Raw genomic sequence first — 19034 nt, 5'->3', positions numbered from 1 at the left:
TTGTCTTGACTGTACTTCAGAGCTATAGTTTTAATAAAGAAGAATAAACTTTATAATGATGATTATTTAAGTGCTTATGAGGTCACCACTCAGCATAGATCAACAGACTGTCATACATACATTATTTATAATGACAGTCTGCAAAGAAGGGTTTAACATTAAGTGGACACATGAAATCAAGACAGCAAGACAAATTGGTCAATAGGCCCTCAAATCAAGGAAGACAAGTGGGCCTCAGTTATTGGCACACTTCTATAGTCATTCTACAGCTATTAACGAGAGAGCCTAGTGTCATTAAAGAAACTAATTTGCTGTGAACCTGCTGGCTTAGAAAACATTTCCTCAGTGTTTATGAGCATGGTATGATATATATTAATTCAGTGTTTTGATTTTTTATGGGGTTACAGTCAACAGCAACCACAATATTTTACATTTATACCACAGTGCAGAAGGGCTCCAATTTGTCCACATCCTCACTTGTTATTCTGTGTGTGTCTGTCTGTCTGTCTCTCTGTCTCTCTCTTCTCTTTCTCTCTCATACGCATATGTATGTGCTTTAGTATCTCAGTATAGTTCTGGTTTCTAGTTCCCTAATGACTAGTGATATTGAACATACTTTCATGCATGTCTTCTTAAGCAAAGTATGAGTCTGTACTTTTCCTTGCTGCCATGTAGGAGTCCTTCATGTGTTTTGGCTCATAATGCCTCCCACATAAAGAACTTGCAGTTATTTTGCCCAATCTCTGGGTTCTTTCATTCTGTTTGTGTATTTGCACATACAAGCTTTGTGATGTTTTTTTCTCTTTTGTTACTTGTTCCATTGATTTTTATAAAATTTTTATTTTTATAGCATAGAAATCACTGTCAAATAGAAAGTTATGAAGATTTTCTCTTGTTTCATCTATGAATTCTGTGAGTTAGCTTTAGCCCTGTGTTAGGTCTTTCATCCACATTAACTTGTACATGGTATACTGTAGGATCTATTTCTTTAACATGTTGATCAGCCAATCTTCCCAGAACTATTTATTAGAAAAACTGTCTAGTCCCAAAGGAATTGTTGGGCACCCTTGTTGAAAATCGACTATACATACCCTCAAGAGATTTTTTTTTCCTGAACTAATTTGTTCCTCTGGTCTATGACCTTTTCTAGTACTAGAGTTTTAGTTACTATAGCTTTGTAGTAGGTTTTAAATACAGAAAGTGAAAACACTCAGACTTTGTTGTTCTTTTTCAAAATTGTTTTGGCTATTCATAGTCCCTTGAGAACTCCTATATTTTAGAATTATTTTCAGAAAAAAAGACTACCAGTAGGATTTTGCTAGTAGACTGTATTGATCTTGTAGATTGATTTTGATAGTATTTTATATTAACAATATTAAGTCTTTCAATCCATGAACATGGTATATCTTTGATTACATATGTCTAATTTATATTCTTTTACAACATTTTATAGTTTTCAGTTACCCCAGGTCATTTACCTCCTTGGTTAAATTTATTCCTAAATATTTTCTTATTCTGTAAATTGAATATTTTTAATTATTTTTAATCAACTGTTCTAAGTTATAAATACAATTGAATATTTTTTTATTTTTGCATCTTAAACCTTTGATAAAGACATGCACTGCCATGTCTGCTGTTTTGTTTTGTTTTGTTTTGGATATGTAGTCTTTAGTTTTTCCAACATACGAGACAGTTTCAAAAAAAAGAATTTCATCTATGAATAGAACAAAATTTAGTTCATACTTTTCAGGTTGGATGCTTTTGATTTTGTGTGTGTGTGTGTGTGTGTGTGTGTGTGTGTGTGTGTGTGTGTGTCTGCATGTGTGTTGAGTGACCTCATTTCTTCTTAGTTTTTGTTTAAAAAAAACCTTTCTTCGTGTAAAGTCACATTCTAAGGTAGTACAGATTAGGGCTTGTGAATTTGGGAAGGATATAATACAGCATATAAAAAATAAATAAATAAATAAATAAATAAATAAATAAATAAATAAATAAATAAATAAATAAATAGAGACCTAAGTTAGAGTTTTAGGAGAAAAGTTCATCTCTGTTCCTTCCATTTCTTGAGGTCTCTCCCTGAGCTTCCAGTATCCTTCAACTTCTGAAACAGATTTTAGTTTCAACTTTTGCTTTACTTCGTGGGGGCATAGAGTCTTGAGGGTTGGTCCTTAGCTCTTTAGACTTGAGCAGAGACTCTTGTTCATGCTTCTTCGGACTCACATCACTTGAAGTACTTGCACCAGCTCTCTTGGGCCTTCATCCTTCTACCTGCTGGAGTCCTTGGTTTTGAAGTTCTTTCATATGTACTGGCCTTGAACAGATTTCTGTACTTATTTGAATGTGTTTCTTCTCCCTTAGTCTGTGAAGTCTCTTTGTAGTTACAGTGATAAGAATTTGCCTACAGTGCCGTGGCTGCAGAGTAAAATCTTTTTCATTCTTTTTTTTTTTTGCTCTCCAAGTGGAGCAAATCTATAGAGAAAGTTGAAGATTAGGAATACCATTCATTCTAATCATTGAATCTGATGTCAAGCCAAAATCAGTTACATTCCAGAAAAAGAGATGAAAACTGTAGCCAACTGTGCAGGTTGGCGGCAACCTACGCGTCTATTGAGCGGGTGAGCTCTTATGCAGAAATCCAGTTCCCTCCGCCTCATACATACTGGTCTCCTTGTTCTTAAAGAGGCTGTGGCTGATTGAAGTTCTGTGCTACATCCATGGGTCACAGGCCTGATTGTCATGTGGCCAGTTAGCTTTGACTCGTTTAGGCTCATACTGTAGCCCTTCCCTCTGCATGCTGTGTGGCCCTTCATCGCCTCATCCCGAGAGAACAGAGCAGGGAGCTCAGAGGATGGCATCCCAAGGGAGAAGCTCTCCCAGTTATTTTACTAATGTCAATGTCAGCTGGGTACAGGATAGATGTTGAGGGCCAAATAATGGCCCAGGGAAGGAAGGGTAGGGACACAAAGACTCTCTTACTTTTCAATCACCTCCCCCTGGCGTTTTCCATTTCCTGCTGGTACATACAGAAATGGCAGCGGCACAGACTCCAATCAATGCCTTACTTTGTAGGCTTGCTGGGTGTTTGTCCTTGATGCTGCTGTGCCCAAGGCTGCTTCCCCAGGAGCCAGGACACCAGGAACGCACCAATGCTGGCTATTCTCTGCTCTCTTCTGTCATACTTTAAGGACATGCTCAATGCTGTTCAGTGGCTTTTGAAGGCACTGTCTACTCCTATAAAAATCCAGCAGCAAGACTTGGCAGTATGTATTCAGTGTTCCTGGAAAATTAGATGACAGTTCCAGAATTTCTCAGAAAACAGGATGATTTACAGTGGGTTCCAGTCTTGAGCAATCTGCAATTACAGCAATTAGATAAATCTCCAGGGTTTTATAGAGAAAAAAATCTTCTTAAAATCTTCAATATACAAATAATTTTCTAATTCTAGCTGTGTTCACTAATAGCTGTGGCTTGGATCAGATATATAATTCAGTCAATGAATCACTGATAGGTGAATTTTTTATACATACAGAAGCTCCAGACTTGTTGCATGCATCCAATGACCCTGCTTTTTGCTTGAGTGGTGGAGGTAGTAATTGAGTTGTAGGGACCATTGTATATTCACCAAGTCTTGTCAACCGCCCCCACAACCCCTTCTTGAAACCAGATGGTTGCTTCTTCAGTTCTACAGGTCCCTATAAAGACCAAACCATCTACTGGTGCAAGGTCCTCCCTGCCCTATGTGACTGCAGGCAGGTGGGCAGTATATGAGGAGGCAGGCAGGCAGACAACAGGGAAACAGGTGGGAAGCAGGTGTGACTTCTTGTGCAAATGTAGCTCCTTACACAGCTGCTCTCCCACAGGTACTTAAGAGGCATCATATTTACCTTGATGAAACATGAGGTCTTCTGCCAACTGTTTCTTTGCATAGGGTCATCATTTGATGACTTGTAGAGATAGCCTGTCCATTTGTGGTTAGTAAAAAATGGGCTTGCTGTACACTCATTCCTGGTCCACTCTGGCCCTTTTAGTAACACAAGAGTAAATTTGAAGTCACATCTATTACTTTACCAGGTCCTGTAGCTTCTTGACACCTCCTTCCTTTGTTATGTTTTTTCTGGAACTTCCTTGTTCTCTGACCACAGCTGGAGGTGGCTGTCTGTCTAGGCTCCCATCACTTTAACTCAGGATGTCTTTCTGCAGCACTCTCTCCTGTTGGAGTGTTTAAGTCCTGACACTTCCCAACAAGTGTTTGTGCATGTCATGGTGGCCATGTGGTCTTTAGGAAGTGACCTTACCCAGCAGCCAGGCTGACTCTGCTTCTAATTCCAGTGAATCCCAGCCCCATCCTTTCTTAGTCCTCCTGGGTGTGGGATCCTCATGCTTTGGAGCCATTATTTGATTTAGAAAGTGGAGGATCATGACACAAACACTGTAAAGCCATGATGATTGATTTGACAATGCAGAAGGCTATCAAGTGTCTAATGATTGTGAGGCCCCACTGGACAAAGGGACATGCTAGGTTTCATCACTTTGAAAGTTTTTATGTAATATTTTCTGTTCATTGTTGACTGGGGATTTGTGGACAAAGAAGCACTACTGCATTTCCAGACCTCATCTTAAACCCACTTTAGTTTGAATGTTCCCCAAACTATGTGAAAACATTCTTCCCCCTTCCCTTCTTCTCAGCTTTCTGCATTTTTTTAAAGACAGAGCCTCACTATGTAACTCTGGCTGGCCTGGAATTACCTTTGTAGATCAGGCTGGCCTTTAACCCAGAGATTCTCCTGCCTCTGCTTCCCAAGTGCTGGGATTAAAGGCGTGCACCCCCAGCCCTGGCTGGAACATTTGTTTTTGATATTCTTTGGGCAGTGAGGGATTGATTAAAAAGTTTTCATAGTGGTTGCCCATTCTGAAAATAACAGTGTGCATGCAACATAGCTTAAGGCTCAAGAAAGTATAAAAGCCCTGATGAGTGAAGTGACACACAGTGTTCAGTGTCCTCCCCAGGGTGTGATGAGAAGGAAAGACCCAAGTTGCCTATGGATAGAAAAATGAAGTTTGGGGCCATTGTTGACAAAGACACTGTTGGTTCACCACAACTTTACTCTTATCAGAGAAAAGAAGTTGGTTTGGTATTTTTCTAGTTCAGTGTGCTTATAGGTTATCGTTTATCTTATCTCTTTAGAACTTTGCTGGAAGAAAAGTAAATCTTGTATGAATGTTCTTTACTGCCAACATACCAATCATCTTTCCATTAGTCTTTGGGTCAGGCTCTTGATATCTGAGGGATACGTATATTTTTCTGCCTTCACAGAGTCGGAATGTAGCCTTTTTTAGCCTGTGTCATGGTGAATGTCAGAGAATCTAGAGAAACAACTTAATCCTCTGGGATCTGTCTTTACCTCGGATGGGTAAAGAGGAATTAAAAATAACCTATTGAGGACGTGGACAGGAGTACTGGCCAGTTCCTCCTCCTGCACGTACACCCTGAGCCCTGCTTGCAACCAGCCTGGGCTTTGCACTGTGGGGGCCCCAGCCTGGGCCTGTTCCCCGCTCAGGAAGGTGGGTCCTGGCTGGCGCTTGGCAATGGGCGGAGCAGGCTGTACACAGAGGCCTGCAGTGATTTTTGTATTCCGAGAAAGTTTAAAATAGATTGCTGGTTGGGTACCTTTACTGTGCTGTAATTCTTCAAGTGTGGCAAGCAATACACATGGCATCTGTGTTAACATTTTGTGACACTTCGGTGAATTGGGGCATCCTTTCTCTGGCACCTGGATGAAGCATGTGTTTATTTTGGTTTATTTTGACAATCTCACTGCCTGGGTTCTGGTGCCATAAAACATCCTCACTCACTCAGATGCAGAAATGGGGGAAATGCCTGGATAATTACTCTCAGTGTTTTGGATAACTAGACAAAGAAAAATGATATGTTTTAAATAAGCAATAATTATATATCGATTGACAAAAAATTAGGCAGTTGGCAACTGATTATTTTAAAATGATACATTTTAAGAGGGACCGTAAATTACTCCTTTTACTAAAGCAGAAGAATAATTTAAACAATTTATTTAATTTCCTATTTAAGTGCTTGGCTTTTAAGTTAGTAACTGCTTCAGTTCCATTTGTATGTTCCTCTACCACAGTCACATGGAGCTTTTTAACTGCATGTGTGGATCTCTTTATGCTTACTGTATTTTTTTTTCTCCCTGAACAAGTAGTGCTCTTGCTGGGCTTCCTGTCTAGGGTGTGGCATATGACTTCAGCAAGGCCTCTACACAGCTTTTGCCTCTAGTGATGAGCCCTACACTCTATCAAAGGGTCCGCTTGTGCTTTATAGCCATATGTTTGTCAGTATACACATTGACAGTTTCCCTAGAACACGTTAAACATTTGTGTGCTGATCCTGAAGAAGTAGCTAGGTCTTTCCCCTCCATCCTTCCCTCCACACCTGTGTTTCTTCCTTTGTATTTTGTTAACAAGGAAGAAACAACATTTTGAAGTTACTCTTCAATGCATGAATATTGACGTTATTTTTTAACGTCTATGTGGGTGCCACGTTAGGCCACTTGCCATGGCTGTGGCCTCTTCCTAGATGGTCATTGTGAGCACCACTGCCCTCCTTCTGTTTCCTGAAGGCTGTCATGGCTCCCCAGGTCTCTCTTCTAAACCTCCACCATGTTTCTATGCTACACTGACCTGTCTTATTCTGTAGTATCACTTTCTTAAATTATAAATGAGCAAATTGCATAGTATGTTTGTTGTCATTTGTTGTCTCCAGCTAAAAGAGACGCCTCATGAAGGTAAGTCTCTCCTTTCATCACTGCTATGCTGAATGTAGGACAGGCGCTTGGTAAATACTTGCTGCACGCATGAGTCTCTCTAAAGAATGACAGAAAGTACAGATACTTTTGATTTACAATGAGATTGCATCCTTGTAATAGTGGAAAAGGCAAGGGCTTATAATACCTAGAGATAACTTGTATCTGTGATTAGTTTATGTGCAATACACACACACACCATATCTATGTGTACATACACTCACCCTCACAGTCCTCCATCTTCTCTTGCAAGTATCATTCCATTTGTTGACAGTATTAGAAGTGCACAGCGTAGCAGCTGAACTTCTGTGATGGAGGCCAGCTGGCTCTTCCTCCTTGCTGTCTGTTGAAGCTGGAGTGGCCCTATGAATAGCCAGGCTGTTGCCATTTATAACCACTATTCAGGCATGGAAGAGTATGTACACGGCTTATTAAAAAGAACAGTAAAGGCCTCCATGTTTTTCCCTTTGGCCCCTCGCCCACTACCACCTCTCTCCCAGCTCATAGTAGGCTATGATAAAGTTGGAGGCTATCTCCTCCAGGATGGCCAGAAAAACTGGCCTGTATTTTGTGACTGAACTGTTTATCTCTCACCTCTCTGCCTTCCCAACAAACCCTTTGGAATAGGCACAATTATTAGTGTTACTGTCTGAATTTGTGTCAACAAATAAAACTAAGTTATGTAGACTTTTCAGGACTCACTGAGCCAGGACAAGTAGTTGGAAACATGAAGATGTCAACTTCTTACTCAATCTGGGTTGGTGTGGTTTGATAGTCCCACTCTTCAAGGTGCTGAAGAAGACAATAAAGGCAACACTTAGCTTCTTTCAAATCATACCAGATAGCAAGAGGGCAGGGTGGGACTTTTGCTTGGGACTGATTTCCACAAACTTTCCTCCAATGGGCCACTGCAGCTTGCAAAATCTCTACAGACAATGCAATGGTAACTGGTAGGGTTCAGGTCATTGTTTTCACCTTCCTAGGACTCTGTTAGAGACAGGATCCATCTATATATCCCAGGCTGGCTTTGAACTCTAGAGATCCTGCCTGAGCCTCTTGAGCATTGGAATTATAGGCATGCACTATGGTAACCATCTCATAATACTATTTTTTACCATGGTTCTAGGAATAGAGTCTCTCAAATATTTTTATAAAATGGGCAAGTCTGGTCTTAGACCTGGAAGGAATTTACTGATTCTGTTAGGGAATTTGCTGGTCCTGTTTTCCAGGAAGAGGAAATGGCCCATACAGTGAAGTGTTAACTTATATTATTTAGTTTGCCACACTGGTAGTTCATAAATACTTGATTCCTGTCATGATAAGGATGGAGGTGAATGTCTTGTGTCCCAACCATCCTTCCTTCTATGCAGGGCTGAGTTTGTTGTATCCTGATTTGGCCCATGTGTTCCTTTTTATATTAGCCTCACGCTCTATTCAAAGACAAAACAGAGTTTATATCAGTTCCTTTCTGTTTCTTTGATAAAAATCCCCTGACAAAAGAGTTTATGAGAGCAAGGTTTGGTTTACAGTTCAAAGGGGCACAGTCCTTCAGAGCAGGAAGGCATGGCAGCAGGGGCACCAGTCTACCAGGCAGTCAGGAAGCAGAGAGAGGAAAAAAAATAGGAAGTGCTACTGGCTTTTGAACCTCAAAGCCTGCCTCCATAACTTCCTCCATCAAGGCTCCATTTTCCTAAAGGCTCCATAACCTTCCTAAAGAGAGCCATGAGTCTAGGGATAGGATGAGATGGTTCATATTCAAATCACAACAGATCTTAAGGAAGTATCACCTTGAACCATCACCCATCTCACACCTGTCCTGAGGAGCATTCAGACCTAGTCTAGATATGCTGTGGGGATCCAGGCTGGAGCTCTGGGCCAATCTCATTCTGCCTCTGGGTTCTTGGCCATGAGCTGCCATTTACCCTTGGCCCTCTGCCCTCTACAGGGACTTAGAGATGAGGAAGAACCACTACCAAGGATTACATCACACTCAACCCTGAGGCCTTTTCCCGGTCAGCCAGGACAGTGAGGGCCCTTTCCAAGTTCTGAGATTATTGTTGAGCAAGTTCAAGGAAGGAGTGCATGCCTTCCTTCTGCTAAACTAGGGACAGAGTATAGGCATATTGTATGCCTGCTGTGGGCTTGGTACTCTACTCTGAAGGCAACTCCATCCAGTTAATTATTCTTAATGTGTGATGTTACAGGAGTTAATGGAACCAAGAGAGAACATACAAAGCATGGAACTGAAGAATCTAGGTTCATTTTGATGGCAGTGCCTTTGTAGTGACTCCTATTTTTAGACAAGGCAGCTGAAGCTCTGAGATGCTTAGGGATTGTCCCTAGAACTAGCAGACCAGAATGTCCAGTGTTGCCTTTCCAAGTTTGAACTCTTACTTGCTAGCATGCCACATTGCCTTATTAACTAGTGCATGCTCCTTTTTATTTGGAGGTTGGTGAGTGTGTATGTTGTTGGGTGATTCTTGAGTTCCAAAGGGATGAGCTTCTTTGTGACCTTTTATCCTGGTTCTTTGAGGATCCCTGGAACTCATTATATGTAATAATTTTCTATGACAGAGGAGAGGAAAGTGATAGGGGAAAATATTCCAAAACTTTTAAGTCATGGGGCCAGAATTTCTTGAGATCAGAATCAAAATATTTTTTATTCAGTTTAGAAATGGTTTGTTCTCCAATTATATTGATGCCCCCAATTTATGCCTTGACTGATAGTCTTATATACTTTAAAGTCTGGAGTTGTTAGTCTCACTGATTGGATATTTATGGGATGTGGGTAGGGATTTTCCAGGTAGAGCTTCTAGGTGCTGCCTGAAGTTAGTGTAGAGCTCACAGTAGATTAAGGTTCTCCCTGGTGACAGTTCTTACAAAGTAGCCTTCAGTTGTCTTTTCATAAGGAAAGGGGTTTGTTAAAGTTGAGGATGTAAGAGGTGGTGTTGGGTAGAGAGAAAAATCATAGCAATCTTGGGTTGAAGGGGATTAAACTAGTAGAGGAGAGGTGGTCCTAGAGTTCATTGGAAGGCAGGCTGGAAGCTGAGGAGGTAGACTGTAGTTGTGCTAGTAGATGACTGGAAGGAGGTAGAAGCATGATAGAAGTGGAGGAGATAATGGAAAAGGAAAGGGTGATCTGGTAATAAACTTGGGGGGTCACATAGGGGAGGTGATGGTGAAGGTGGTGGCCATAGAGAAGATGGAGGAAGAAGTGGACTGAAATGGTGATAGAGGTTTCATAGGAGAGGCAGTGGTGGAGAAGCAAGAGGTAGGAGAAGCGGTCCAACAGTGGTTGTAGTGGAAGCATCAGCTGAGATCTACTTTGAGGAGCTTTTATGGGCAAGATCACACAACAGCCCTTAAGGTTGTGGAGTCTTCCCCAAGGTCACGTAGCTGCTCATCTGCAGAAATTCTAGAGCCAGTGTCCTTCGCCTTAAGGCCAAGCTGCCTCCTTGATATGGGAATGCCGGATCTAAAACCGGGAATAAAACTGACTTGGCAAAGGCATTTTATTTTGGGAAAACCATTTGTCAAGATTGACAGGCCCCGGACACGAGATTTCTTTGGAGGGTGATGGAAATATTCTATAATTAGAACATGGTGAGGGTTGTACGCTCTGTCTTGATACCAGCACTCACTGGATTTACACATCCAACAGAGGAAGTGTATGCTATGCAACATCTCAGTGTAGGTGTTTTAAAATATGAAACATTGACAAACTACCATGAATAACTCAGTCTGTGTGTGTGTGTGTATGTATAACATAGCAGAAGGGGTGTTAAAGTTAAGCAATTCAAAGTTGCTTTTGCTGATGTCAAAAATAGCTTGCTTTGGAGGTAGTTATGTTCTAGAAATGCCGAATGTGGAATACTAGGGCTTTTCTGTGCCTTTTAAGAAGTTATAGTATTTAGGTTAGTAGTAAGATTTAAGTGAAAATTTGAGCGCGCATGCGTGCGTGCGTGTACATGCCCACCTTTCTATCACACACATATACATATGCACATATGAGACAAGTTTTTTGAAGTCTGGCCAGAAACGGCCCAAACATTTTCATGTTAGACTCAGCAGCTTATATAAATAGAATCATAAGCAAAAAGTGTAATTGACACCACTACAGATGAAAAGTCTTGCTCCTTGATAGAGACAGCTGGCATGCTGAGCTCTTCTTCTCTCCTTTGGGCTCCTGGAAACTGTTCTGGCCTGGGCTTTATGCTTGATTGACTCAAGTCTTTGCTCTCCCTTTGCCTTTACATAGTCATAACGGATACATGGCTTATGAATCCTAGAGTCAATCAAGACAACTGAGCCCCACCCAGCCCTTGTCCCTCCCTGGCTTACCTTGCTCCATTGGCCGCCATTTCTTGAAGCGAAAGGTCCAGGGATCTGATAGTGTAGACCAGGTAGCCTTGCTGTCTTAATGCAGAGACAAAAAGTAGCTGACCATCTTCACTGTCCCTTTTCACCAATTTCAGGGTTTGGGTGAGTCCCATTCTACCATTTAGTGCAGTGGCCCAAGTTGGGCCACCCAAGAGAGGGTGGGCTTTTCCTGTCCCATTTTCACAAAGGCATGTTTCTACTCCGATCTGCTTGGCAGGTCAGGCTTGGACTTCAGCAAGTACTTCCAAAAACCACACGGATCTGAGAAGGTCCAGCATTAATTAAGAAAGAGCCCTGTATGGCTTCAGGTAAAGAACTTTTGGAACACATTCCCAACCCTCCCATCCCACCTTTTTCTGGAGGCAGACAGCATAGTAATTAAGAACCATCGTCTAAAAAGTATTTGCTGTTAGCCTGTCCTTCAAAGAAAAAACCCAGCTTTCCTCTCAAGCCCTGGGCCTCCTGCTTATGAGGGAGGCTGTGACCACAAGGCCACCCTCTCTCTCTCCCCTGCCCAGTTCTATCTTCGTGGAGGCCAGGAGGCTAGGAAGCAGACACACAGATAAACAGAAACTAACCTGAAGAGGAAACCTTTAGTCTGGCCTTGCCCTTCATTCCCTTGCTCCTGGCAACATGACATTGTTTGCCTCGGAATGGCGGGCAGACGTTTGCTCTTGACCTTCTGGGTGTCAATGCCCCAGTCAGTAGGTGACTTTACTCTGCTGTCTTAATTTTTAGTACACAGGTTAACTGTTTCTAATTGAAAGTCCTGAAATCTGAACTACTCTAACATTAAAAACTTTAGGCCAAAAAAAATAATAATAATAAAAATAAAAAATAAAAATGCCGGGTGGTGCACGCCTTTAATCCCAGCACTCGGGAGGCAGAACTAGGCAGATCTCTGTGAGCTTGAGGCCAGCCTGGTCTACAGAGTGAGACCCAAGACAGGCAGCAAAAACTACAGAGAAACCCTGTCTTTAAAAAAAAAAAAAAAAGACTTCAATTGGAAAATCTGCTTCCTGACCCTGCATACAATTAATAAAAGAACTGCATAAGGTTACTGTGAGGAAAAGGTGTGTATGGAACATAGCTAAATTCATGTTTAGACCTAAATTTCATCCCTAGGATCTAGCTATCGATATACCCATGCGCATATTCTCCAAAAAGGAAAAGTGAAAAACTGTTGGTCCCAGGCATTTCAGCTAAGGGCCACTCATCTTCATTCAAGTCTACGTGACTTCTCACGGAAACAGAATTCTTACCTGAACTTCTAACCTGTTTGATTTTAAAAGGTGACTTTCTTTTTTTTTTCAAAATCTGGGGATTTTACAAACACGTGAACTTCTAGTTCTACTTTAGACTTGGTTCTTTTTGTAAGCTACTTGTCTTTTAAGAAGGCATGTCTGTATAGCCCAGTTTACTTGTGATTTCTGAGACTTCTCAGGGAATATAGTTTGTTGAGTGCATGAATCTGCTTAGTTTGAGGCTTGGGGAAAACCATCTTCTCAAACAACTCCAAAAGTCCAGTTGACATTATGATTGTGTAAAAGCAATATGTATTCAGCACAGGCATTTTGAATTTTAAACTTGGATCTTTTCCTGGACTAATGTTGTATAGTATGATGCTGTCTTGCTATGCAGGGTAGTGACTGTGAGTCACAGTTCCTGCTAAGTTGAGCCTCGAGGTCATAAGAGAACCAAGAAATACTCCATAGTGCGCCGTGTCCATAGTGCACCGTGTCCCGAGTACAAAGTGGAGCCGTTCGAATGTGTTCAATGCACTTTTTACCTCGGATATTGCGCGTTTATGATGAATTTATTGGGGTCTGATCCCACTGTAAAAGGGAATCTGCGCTCTGCTTGTGACTAGATATTAATGAGTAGACTTAAATGAACACACTGTACTTCTGGCACAGTTCAAAACCTTTCTAATTACAGAAGTGCTGTATGTGTTTTCAAAAATGTTCACAGATTTTACAGATTTATAAGAAGTTGTTAACATCTTACTACCAAGAATTAATCACTGCTCTTTTTTGTAAGCATATGGATATAAAGGTGGCATATTTCTACCCATATTTTAATGTTTCTTTCATTGGTTTGAGGTGCTTCTATGAAGGTTCTTTTTTTCTAGAATTTTGGATCTCCATCGACGTGCCACTGAGCTCCTCGTCCTTTGTTTGCGAAGAGCTCTTTATGGCCCCTCTCTGGGATTTTCCGACCCAGGAAGTCCAAGACTGCTTACCTCGCAATTCTCGAAAGTGCCATGTGTTCCATAGAGTGTTGATTATTGACATTCATTGCCCGAGATGAGCAGTCAGCAGTTGTCCTTTTTAAATTACTATTCGGGGGGAAATCAAAAACAGGAGGAGCACCTTCTAACTCCCTTGACAACGGATTACCATTTGCCATGATTGGTTTCCCTTCCACAGCACAGTTTCAACTGTCATTTAAAACTATAAAAAAGGGAATAAATAAATAGAATGGAAAGAAGGAACTGAGCGAGAGAGGAAGTGGTGGTGGGTTGCGGTGCCTCCTTTCACTCTGTTGTCTTCTTTTCTAGGACAAAGTGGGGCAGTCATCTTCTAAACCACAAAACCCGGCCAGGACTGGCTATACTTCTCAATCAAGAAGGCAGCCAGGTAAGAACCGACTATAACTGTATAACTACATGAGAACTTCATAGTGGTCCTTGGTATCCATGAGGTTCTACGATCCCCCGAGGATAATGTGAAGGTGACTGAGTCATTAGTATAAAATGTCCTAAACCTGGAACCTGTGGTCATCCCCCCATGCACTGTGATATGGTATGACACAGGGGAAACATATGCATCTGTTTAATACAGTATTTCCCAGTAATTTTGATCTGTGCTTGGTTCAACCTATAAATGTGAACCCTGGGGGTATGGAAATCCAACTACATATTCTAGAATGTTCTTGCCATCAATAAAATAAGATTCTAGCATCTTCATTTTCTCTTAAGGCCAGTAAGATCTAACACATACATCATTATATATTTCCTTTCAATGGGCAAACTTTAGTGAGTCAAAAGTTAAATTCAATTTTGTGTGAATTATCTGGGATTCACCTCTTACCTTGCTAGGGCTTTGAATTCTACATGAAGGCAACTGGCCATTGCCTGTTGAGGTACCTCCACAAGGGGTGGATCTTCTCTTTGACCTTTTAAGGGTCCTTCCACCCTGGGAACTGCTGAATTTTGTGTTGAGTAACTCCACGGCAGAATCCTATATTTGGGCATGTTTGTTTTTTCAGGTATGCTAGTTTTGCATGTATGTCCTCTTGGCATCTCTCTTCCCTTTTCTTTTCTCTTCTTGTCCCTTTTCTTATTCTTTCTATATTGTTAAATTTTTGAGAGTGTCACTGTGGGGAAGAGGGAAAGGTCTCTAAATGTATATGAAAGTAATATGGTAAGTCAGATCTAAGAAATGGAAACCCTGATCAAGACTGAAGACTCTGATCCTGACATGGAACCAGGATGTACATAGCACCTTGTTGGGCTACTGGTAAGTTAAGTGTAAGTCCAAGAAATCATATGTTTTTGAGCTGGTAATTAGAGTAATCAGATTTTTTTTTAAATTGTCTAATGAAAATGAGGATGACATTTAACAAAAAATAAACACTGAAGTGTACCATGTAATCAAATAAGTGTTTTCTCAAGCATTAGGCAGCTCATAAACGAGCCAGGATTGTCTGTAACAAACAAACTCAGGTTCACACTTTAGAAAATTTTCTAGTGAGATAATATAAGTGAAAGTGTGCTTATTTGTTAGGACTAGTTTGAAGTATAGGACAATTATAACTCAATACACCATACCACTGACAAATGATCTCACTGAAGTTGAGATATTTGAAGTCTTTGTGTTAATGTTCACATAGAAGTCTATGCTTAGCCTTTTTATCATAAAATTAGTAATCAAACTGAAAAAAATTCTTTTTTTTTTTTTTTTTTTTTTTTTTTTTTTTTTTTTTTTTTTTTTTTTTTTGGTTTTTCGAGACAGGGTTTCTCTGTGTAGCTTTGCGCCTTTCCTGGAACTCACTTGGTAGCCCAGGCTGGCCTCGAACTCACAGAGATCCACCTGGCTCTGCCTCCCGAGTGCTGGGATTAAAGGCGTGCGCCACCACCGCCCGGCTAAAAAATTCTTAAAAGCTTATCTCTTACCCATTGTATTCTCAACTGTTCGTACACAGTGGGTAGAGTTGGTGTCCTAAAGAGAGCTCTTTGCATTTCTCCTGTGTAGCAGCCAGTGGAAGCTAGGACTCCGATGGGTCACAGTACCTGACATGGGGCTTAAACGGAAAAGATTATGTTTTCGTGTTGAATTGAAGTGCTTATTGTCCTGAGAGTTTTAGCCTTTAAGCACACCTCTGACATTGACTATTGTTAGTCCTTCTCTTCACGTAGCATGTAACACAGACAGGAAAAGCCAAAGGAGAACAAATCAACACCAATAAAAATGTAATAGTATTTCTGTTTATCAATAGGAGTAGTAAAAATTATAACATCCCCAGGATGAGTGAATTCAACAAGATTTTCCTTGCTGTGTGAAATCACTGGGGTCTAGCATTATAGAGGAGATGTAGAGAATTGTTCTGATGGATGAGAAGATGTGTAACAACATCATCCCAAGTGTATCCTTGCCCTAGTTGTGGATGCCATGAAATTCCCAGCAGAGTTTTGGTTTGTCTTGACAAAAGTTTCCTAACTTTACCAGGAAGAGCAAGATGATAATAGTCAGAAGAAACATGAAGAATGAAGTTTATAGTTGGGTGAGTTAAGACAGACAGCAAGGATTCTTCACAGAAAGGAAGTGATATGTTCATTCAAGGCAGGTAGATGTGGAACCAGAGCAGACAGATATGATAGGAGCCATGCAAAACTAAGTCTAGCAGAGAAGTTGACAGAAAGGAAATGCCTGTAACCACAACTGACTGTACTTGTAGTTGGTGAGAGAGGATGAAGCCCACAGCACATTCTATTCCGCAGTCAAGTTGAGGCCAATTAAGTAACTAAAAGTAGAGGTGGGGGGGGGGTACAGTTTCTCTTTGGAGAAGTGAGAGTCTCCGTGCTTTCAAGCTAAGACAAAATTCTTTACTAAGGCATTGCATAACCCTAAAGGCAATTGATAAGTTTGCATATAAATACATTTCTGTATAAATATACCAAGTGACAGGAAACACTGAATGGCACTTCAGCCCAGGGGGTGGGAGGGTTCAATGCATGTAATATGCATAGTATTATTGTCATAAAAAAGACAATGTCAAATAGCAAAGGTAGCATCGAGCCTGGACAGGCAATTTGCAGAAACATCAAGCATGCTGTCTTCCTTCTGATTGTGGACACTCATTTCACATGAAAACTAAGGAAACCAACTGAGTGGAAATCAAGGAAGCCGATGCTCTGAGGGAGGTTTCGGGGAACACAAGGGCACAGTCCCTCTTTCAAGTGTGTCCAAGTGCAATGTTCATCTTCCCTCTTGGCACACACACAGCACTTGGGAGTCTGTGGTGAGCAGGCCTGGGGTGTGCAGCTCTCCGGCAGTGCAGTACAAAGGCCGTTCCCTTCCTGGGAGAGAGTGGATCAGCTTGTCTCCAGGCAAGCATGGAGCCCCACAGGAGCATGCAGGGGGCCTTCCCAGTGCTTTCCCCCAAACCACCCCCTTCTCCTCCCATCCTACGCCCAGAACCAAGTTCAATGTGTGAGGTTATTTTTAAGAAGCCCTCTTAGACAATTTGGCTGAACAGGACCAAGATACTATGCTGATCCTTCTTGCTTCCTAATTTCTGATACACATCTTAGGATTGCACGTATGTGGGACCCAGAGCTGCCAATTCCTTACAGAGGACCTAATGTATAGAATAGAAGATTAGCTGTGCCTTTCCTTGACCTCTTACTTCTCTCTGGCAAAGAGGATTTGTCGTTCCTGTTTGATTATCTCATTCCTAACATAAGCTGCTTATTTTTTATGTGGCAGTTGCTAAAAGCACTCCATGTATTTCTTAGCAGCACCGACAGGAAGGGCCACACTTTCCTTTGAAAATGGCTCATTTTATAATACTTAAAAGTACACTCAACAATTTCTAAGAAACACTTCTTCATTGTGGAAAAACATGTAAAATAAATTTATTGTTCTAACCATCAGAAGTGTATAATTTGATTTTATTCATAGTGTTGTACAACCACCATCATTATCTATTTCCAAAATTTACTTAGCACTCCACAGAAACTCTGAGCCAATTAAACAATAAATCCTCCTACCTCTTATAATCACTAGTCTACGTGCTGTCTTTCTGAATTTCAAGGTTTGTCCATGTTAGCTTGTATTATTGCCCCATATCTTGTATTACTAAATAATACTCTTGCTATGTTGACTTCCATTTGTCTCTGGATGGACATTTCTTTGATTTGCCTCTACCTTGTCACCATTAGTAGGGCTCTTGTCGCCATTAGCATGCAAGTGTCCAAATCTCTAGACTTCAAGTCTTGTTGGTTTATACTTAGGGGTGGAATTGCCAGAATTTCCCTTACTTCCATCCAAATGCCTAAGCACCCTTGTTAGAGTTGGGATGTTAAAAGTAGGAGAACCATCCCTAGTTCTTTCCCCACAAAATCTCTAATGTCTGCATTCCTTCTGCACTATGGAAAATGAAACAGCTCTTGCCATACCAGATAATGATACTTATAAGTCACAATGGTTGTTCCATGGTATCAGATAACATGAGGAGTTATAAACTGTTAAATTTGACATGATTCCTTGGCTCAGTCTTCTACTTATGTGTTTATGTGACTTCTGTGTTCTAAAAATAGGTTCTAGAAATAGTGAGAACTTTGGATTCATATTTTAGTTCATCAAATCCATCTCACTAGCCTACGTGATAGAAATTGTTACCAGGGCCATATTTATAGGAAGGACAGAGGCCTGAGGTAGGAGCAATGTCTAGACCCCACCCTTTTGAGGGCCGGGGCTAGACTTGAACCCAGGCTGGTGGATTCCATCTGTTGAGCCTTTCGTCCCTCTGTTCTTTATGGCCTGCATGTTGGAACTTGGTCCTTATCCGCCATTTTCCTTCATTTTTGATTCTTGGGTTTTTCTGTGGCTCACACTGAGATTGTGACCATGGGCTTGGGAGCAGCTGAGAAGATCTATCCCTCCTGTCTCCTCTGCACAGTGAACACTGGCTTCCCATTAATTGTGTTTCTTCCCTCCTTCCCACTTTGAAGATCATTTATCTTCATAAGGAAGATGGGAACAAAAAGGCATTGAGGAGCTTGCATTCTCTGTCTTTGGCTAGTGTCAAGCAAGCAGCCGACCTCTTCCTCCTGGTCCTTATTTGGAGCAGAATTGAAAAAGCCATTGTCATCCTTTGCCATCTTTCAAGTTTCAGCTATTCTGGGCCTTGCTTTGCTGATGCTCTGCCAGTTCACGCCACTCTTTTGTCTGGTCCCTTTGAGCAGATAATTGGGCTCCATTAATGTTTCATGTCTCCTCGCTGTCAGGATACTCGAGGTTCAGTAAAGGGCTTTAGCCCAGCAATCTTCCTGTTGCCGTGGCAGGTTTGCTTTCATTCTGCTTGCTTGCTGGGTAGTTCTCCTGTGACTTCATTCATTCATCCCTTCCTCCTTCATCATACAAGTGTCTATTGCTTACCAAGACCATGGGGAACACGGGGCAGGGGCTGCTCCCAGGGGGTGCAGCAGTAGGCCTCACACTGGTCTAACTTATCAGTCATGCAGTGTGGGTCGTTTTGTCCAATAAAGTCCCTTTCAAATTGAGCAGGGAACAATTTAAAAATAAATAATTCTTTCACTTAATTATGATC

General features: G+C 41.3%; 1 protein-coding gene across 10 annotated transcripts in view; it reads left to right on the top strand.

The window, feature by feature from the left end:
* The window catches only part of Grb10 (growth factor receptor bound protein 10), a 105009-nt gene that overhangs the window by 36279 nt on the left and 49696 nt on the right, over positions 1-19034 (top strand). For all 10 annotated transcript variants that reach the window (XM_076546010.1, XM_076546013.1, XM_076546007.1 and 7 more), the window contains exon 2: positions 13759-13837. Coding sequence is in view for 3 of the 10 variants with exons in the window: in XM_076546006.1 (XP_076402121.1) it covers positions 13759-13837 (79 nt within the window). In the remaining 7 variants the exon portion in view is untranslated. The remainder of the gene's footprint in view (positions 1-13758; positions 13838-19034) is intronic.

The sequence above is a fragment of the Peromyscus maniculatus genome, chromosome 10, assembly GCF_049852395.1.
Source record: "Peromyscus maniculatus bairdii isolate BWxNUB_F1_BW_parent chromosome 10, HU_Pman_BW_mat_3.1, whole genome shotgun sequence".
NCBI lineage: Eukaryota > Metazoa > Chordata > Mammalia > Rodentia > Cricetidae > Peromyscus > Peromyscus maniculatus.
The sequence above is the reverse complement of the archived record's forward strand: the minus strand, read 5'-3'. Positions and strand labels throughout refer to the sequence as shown.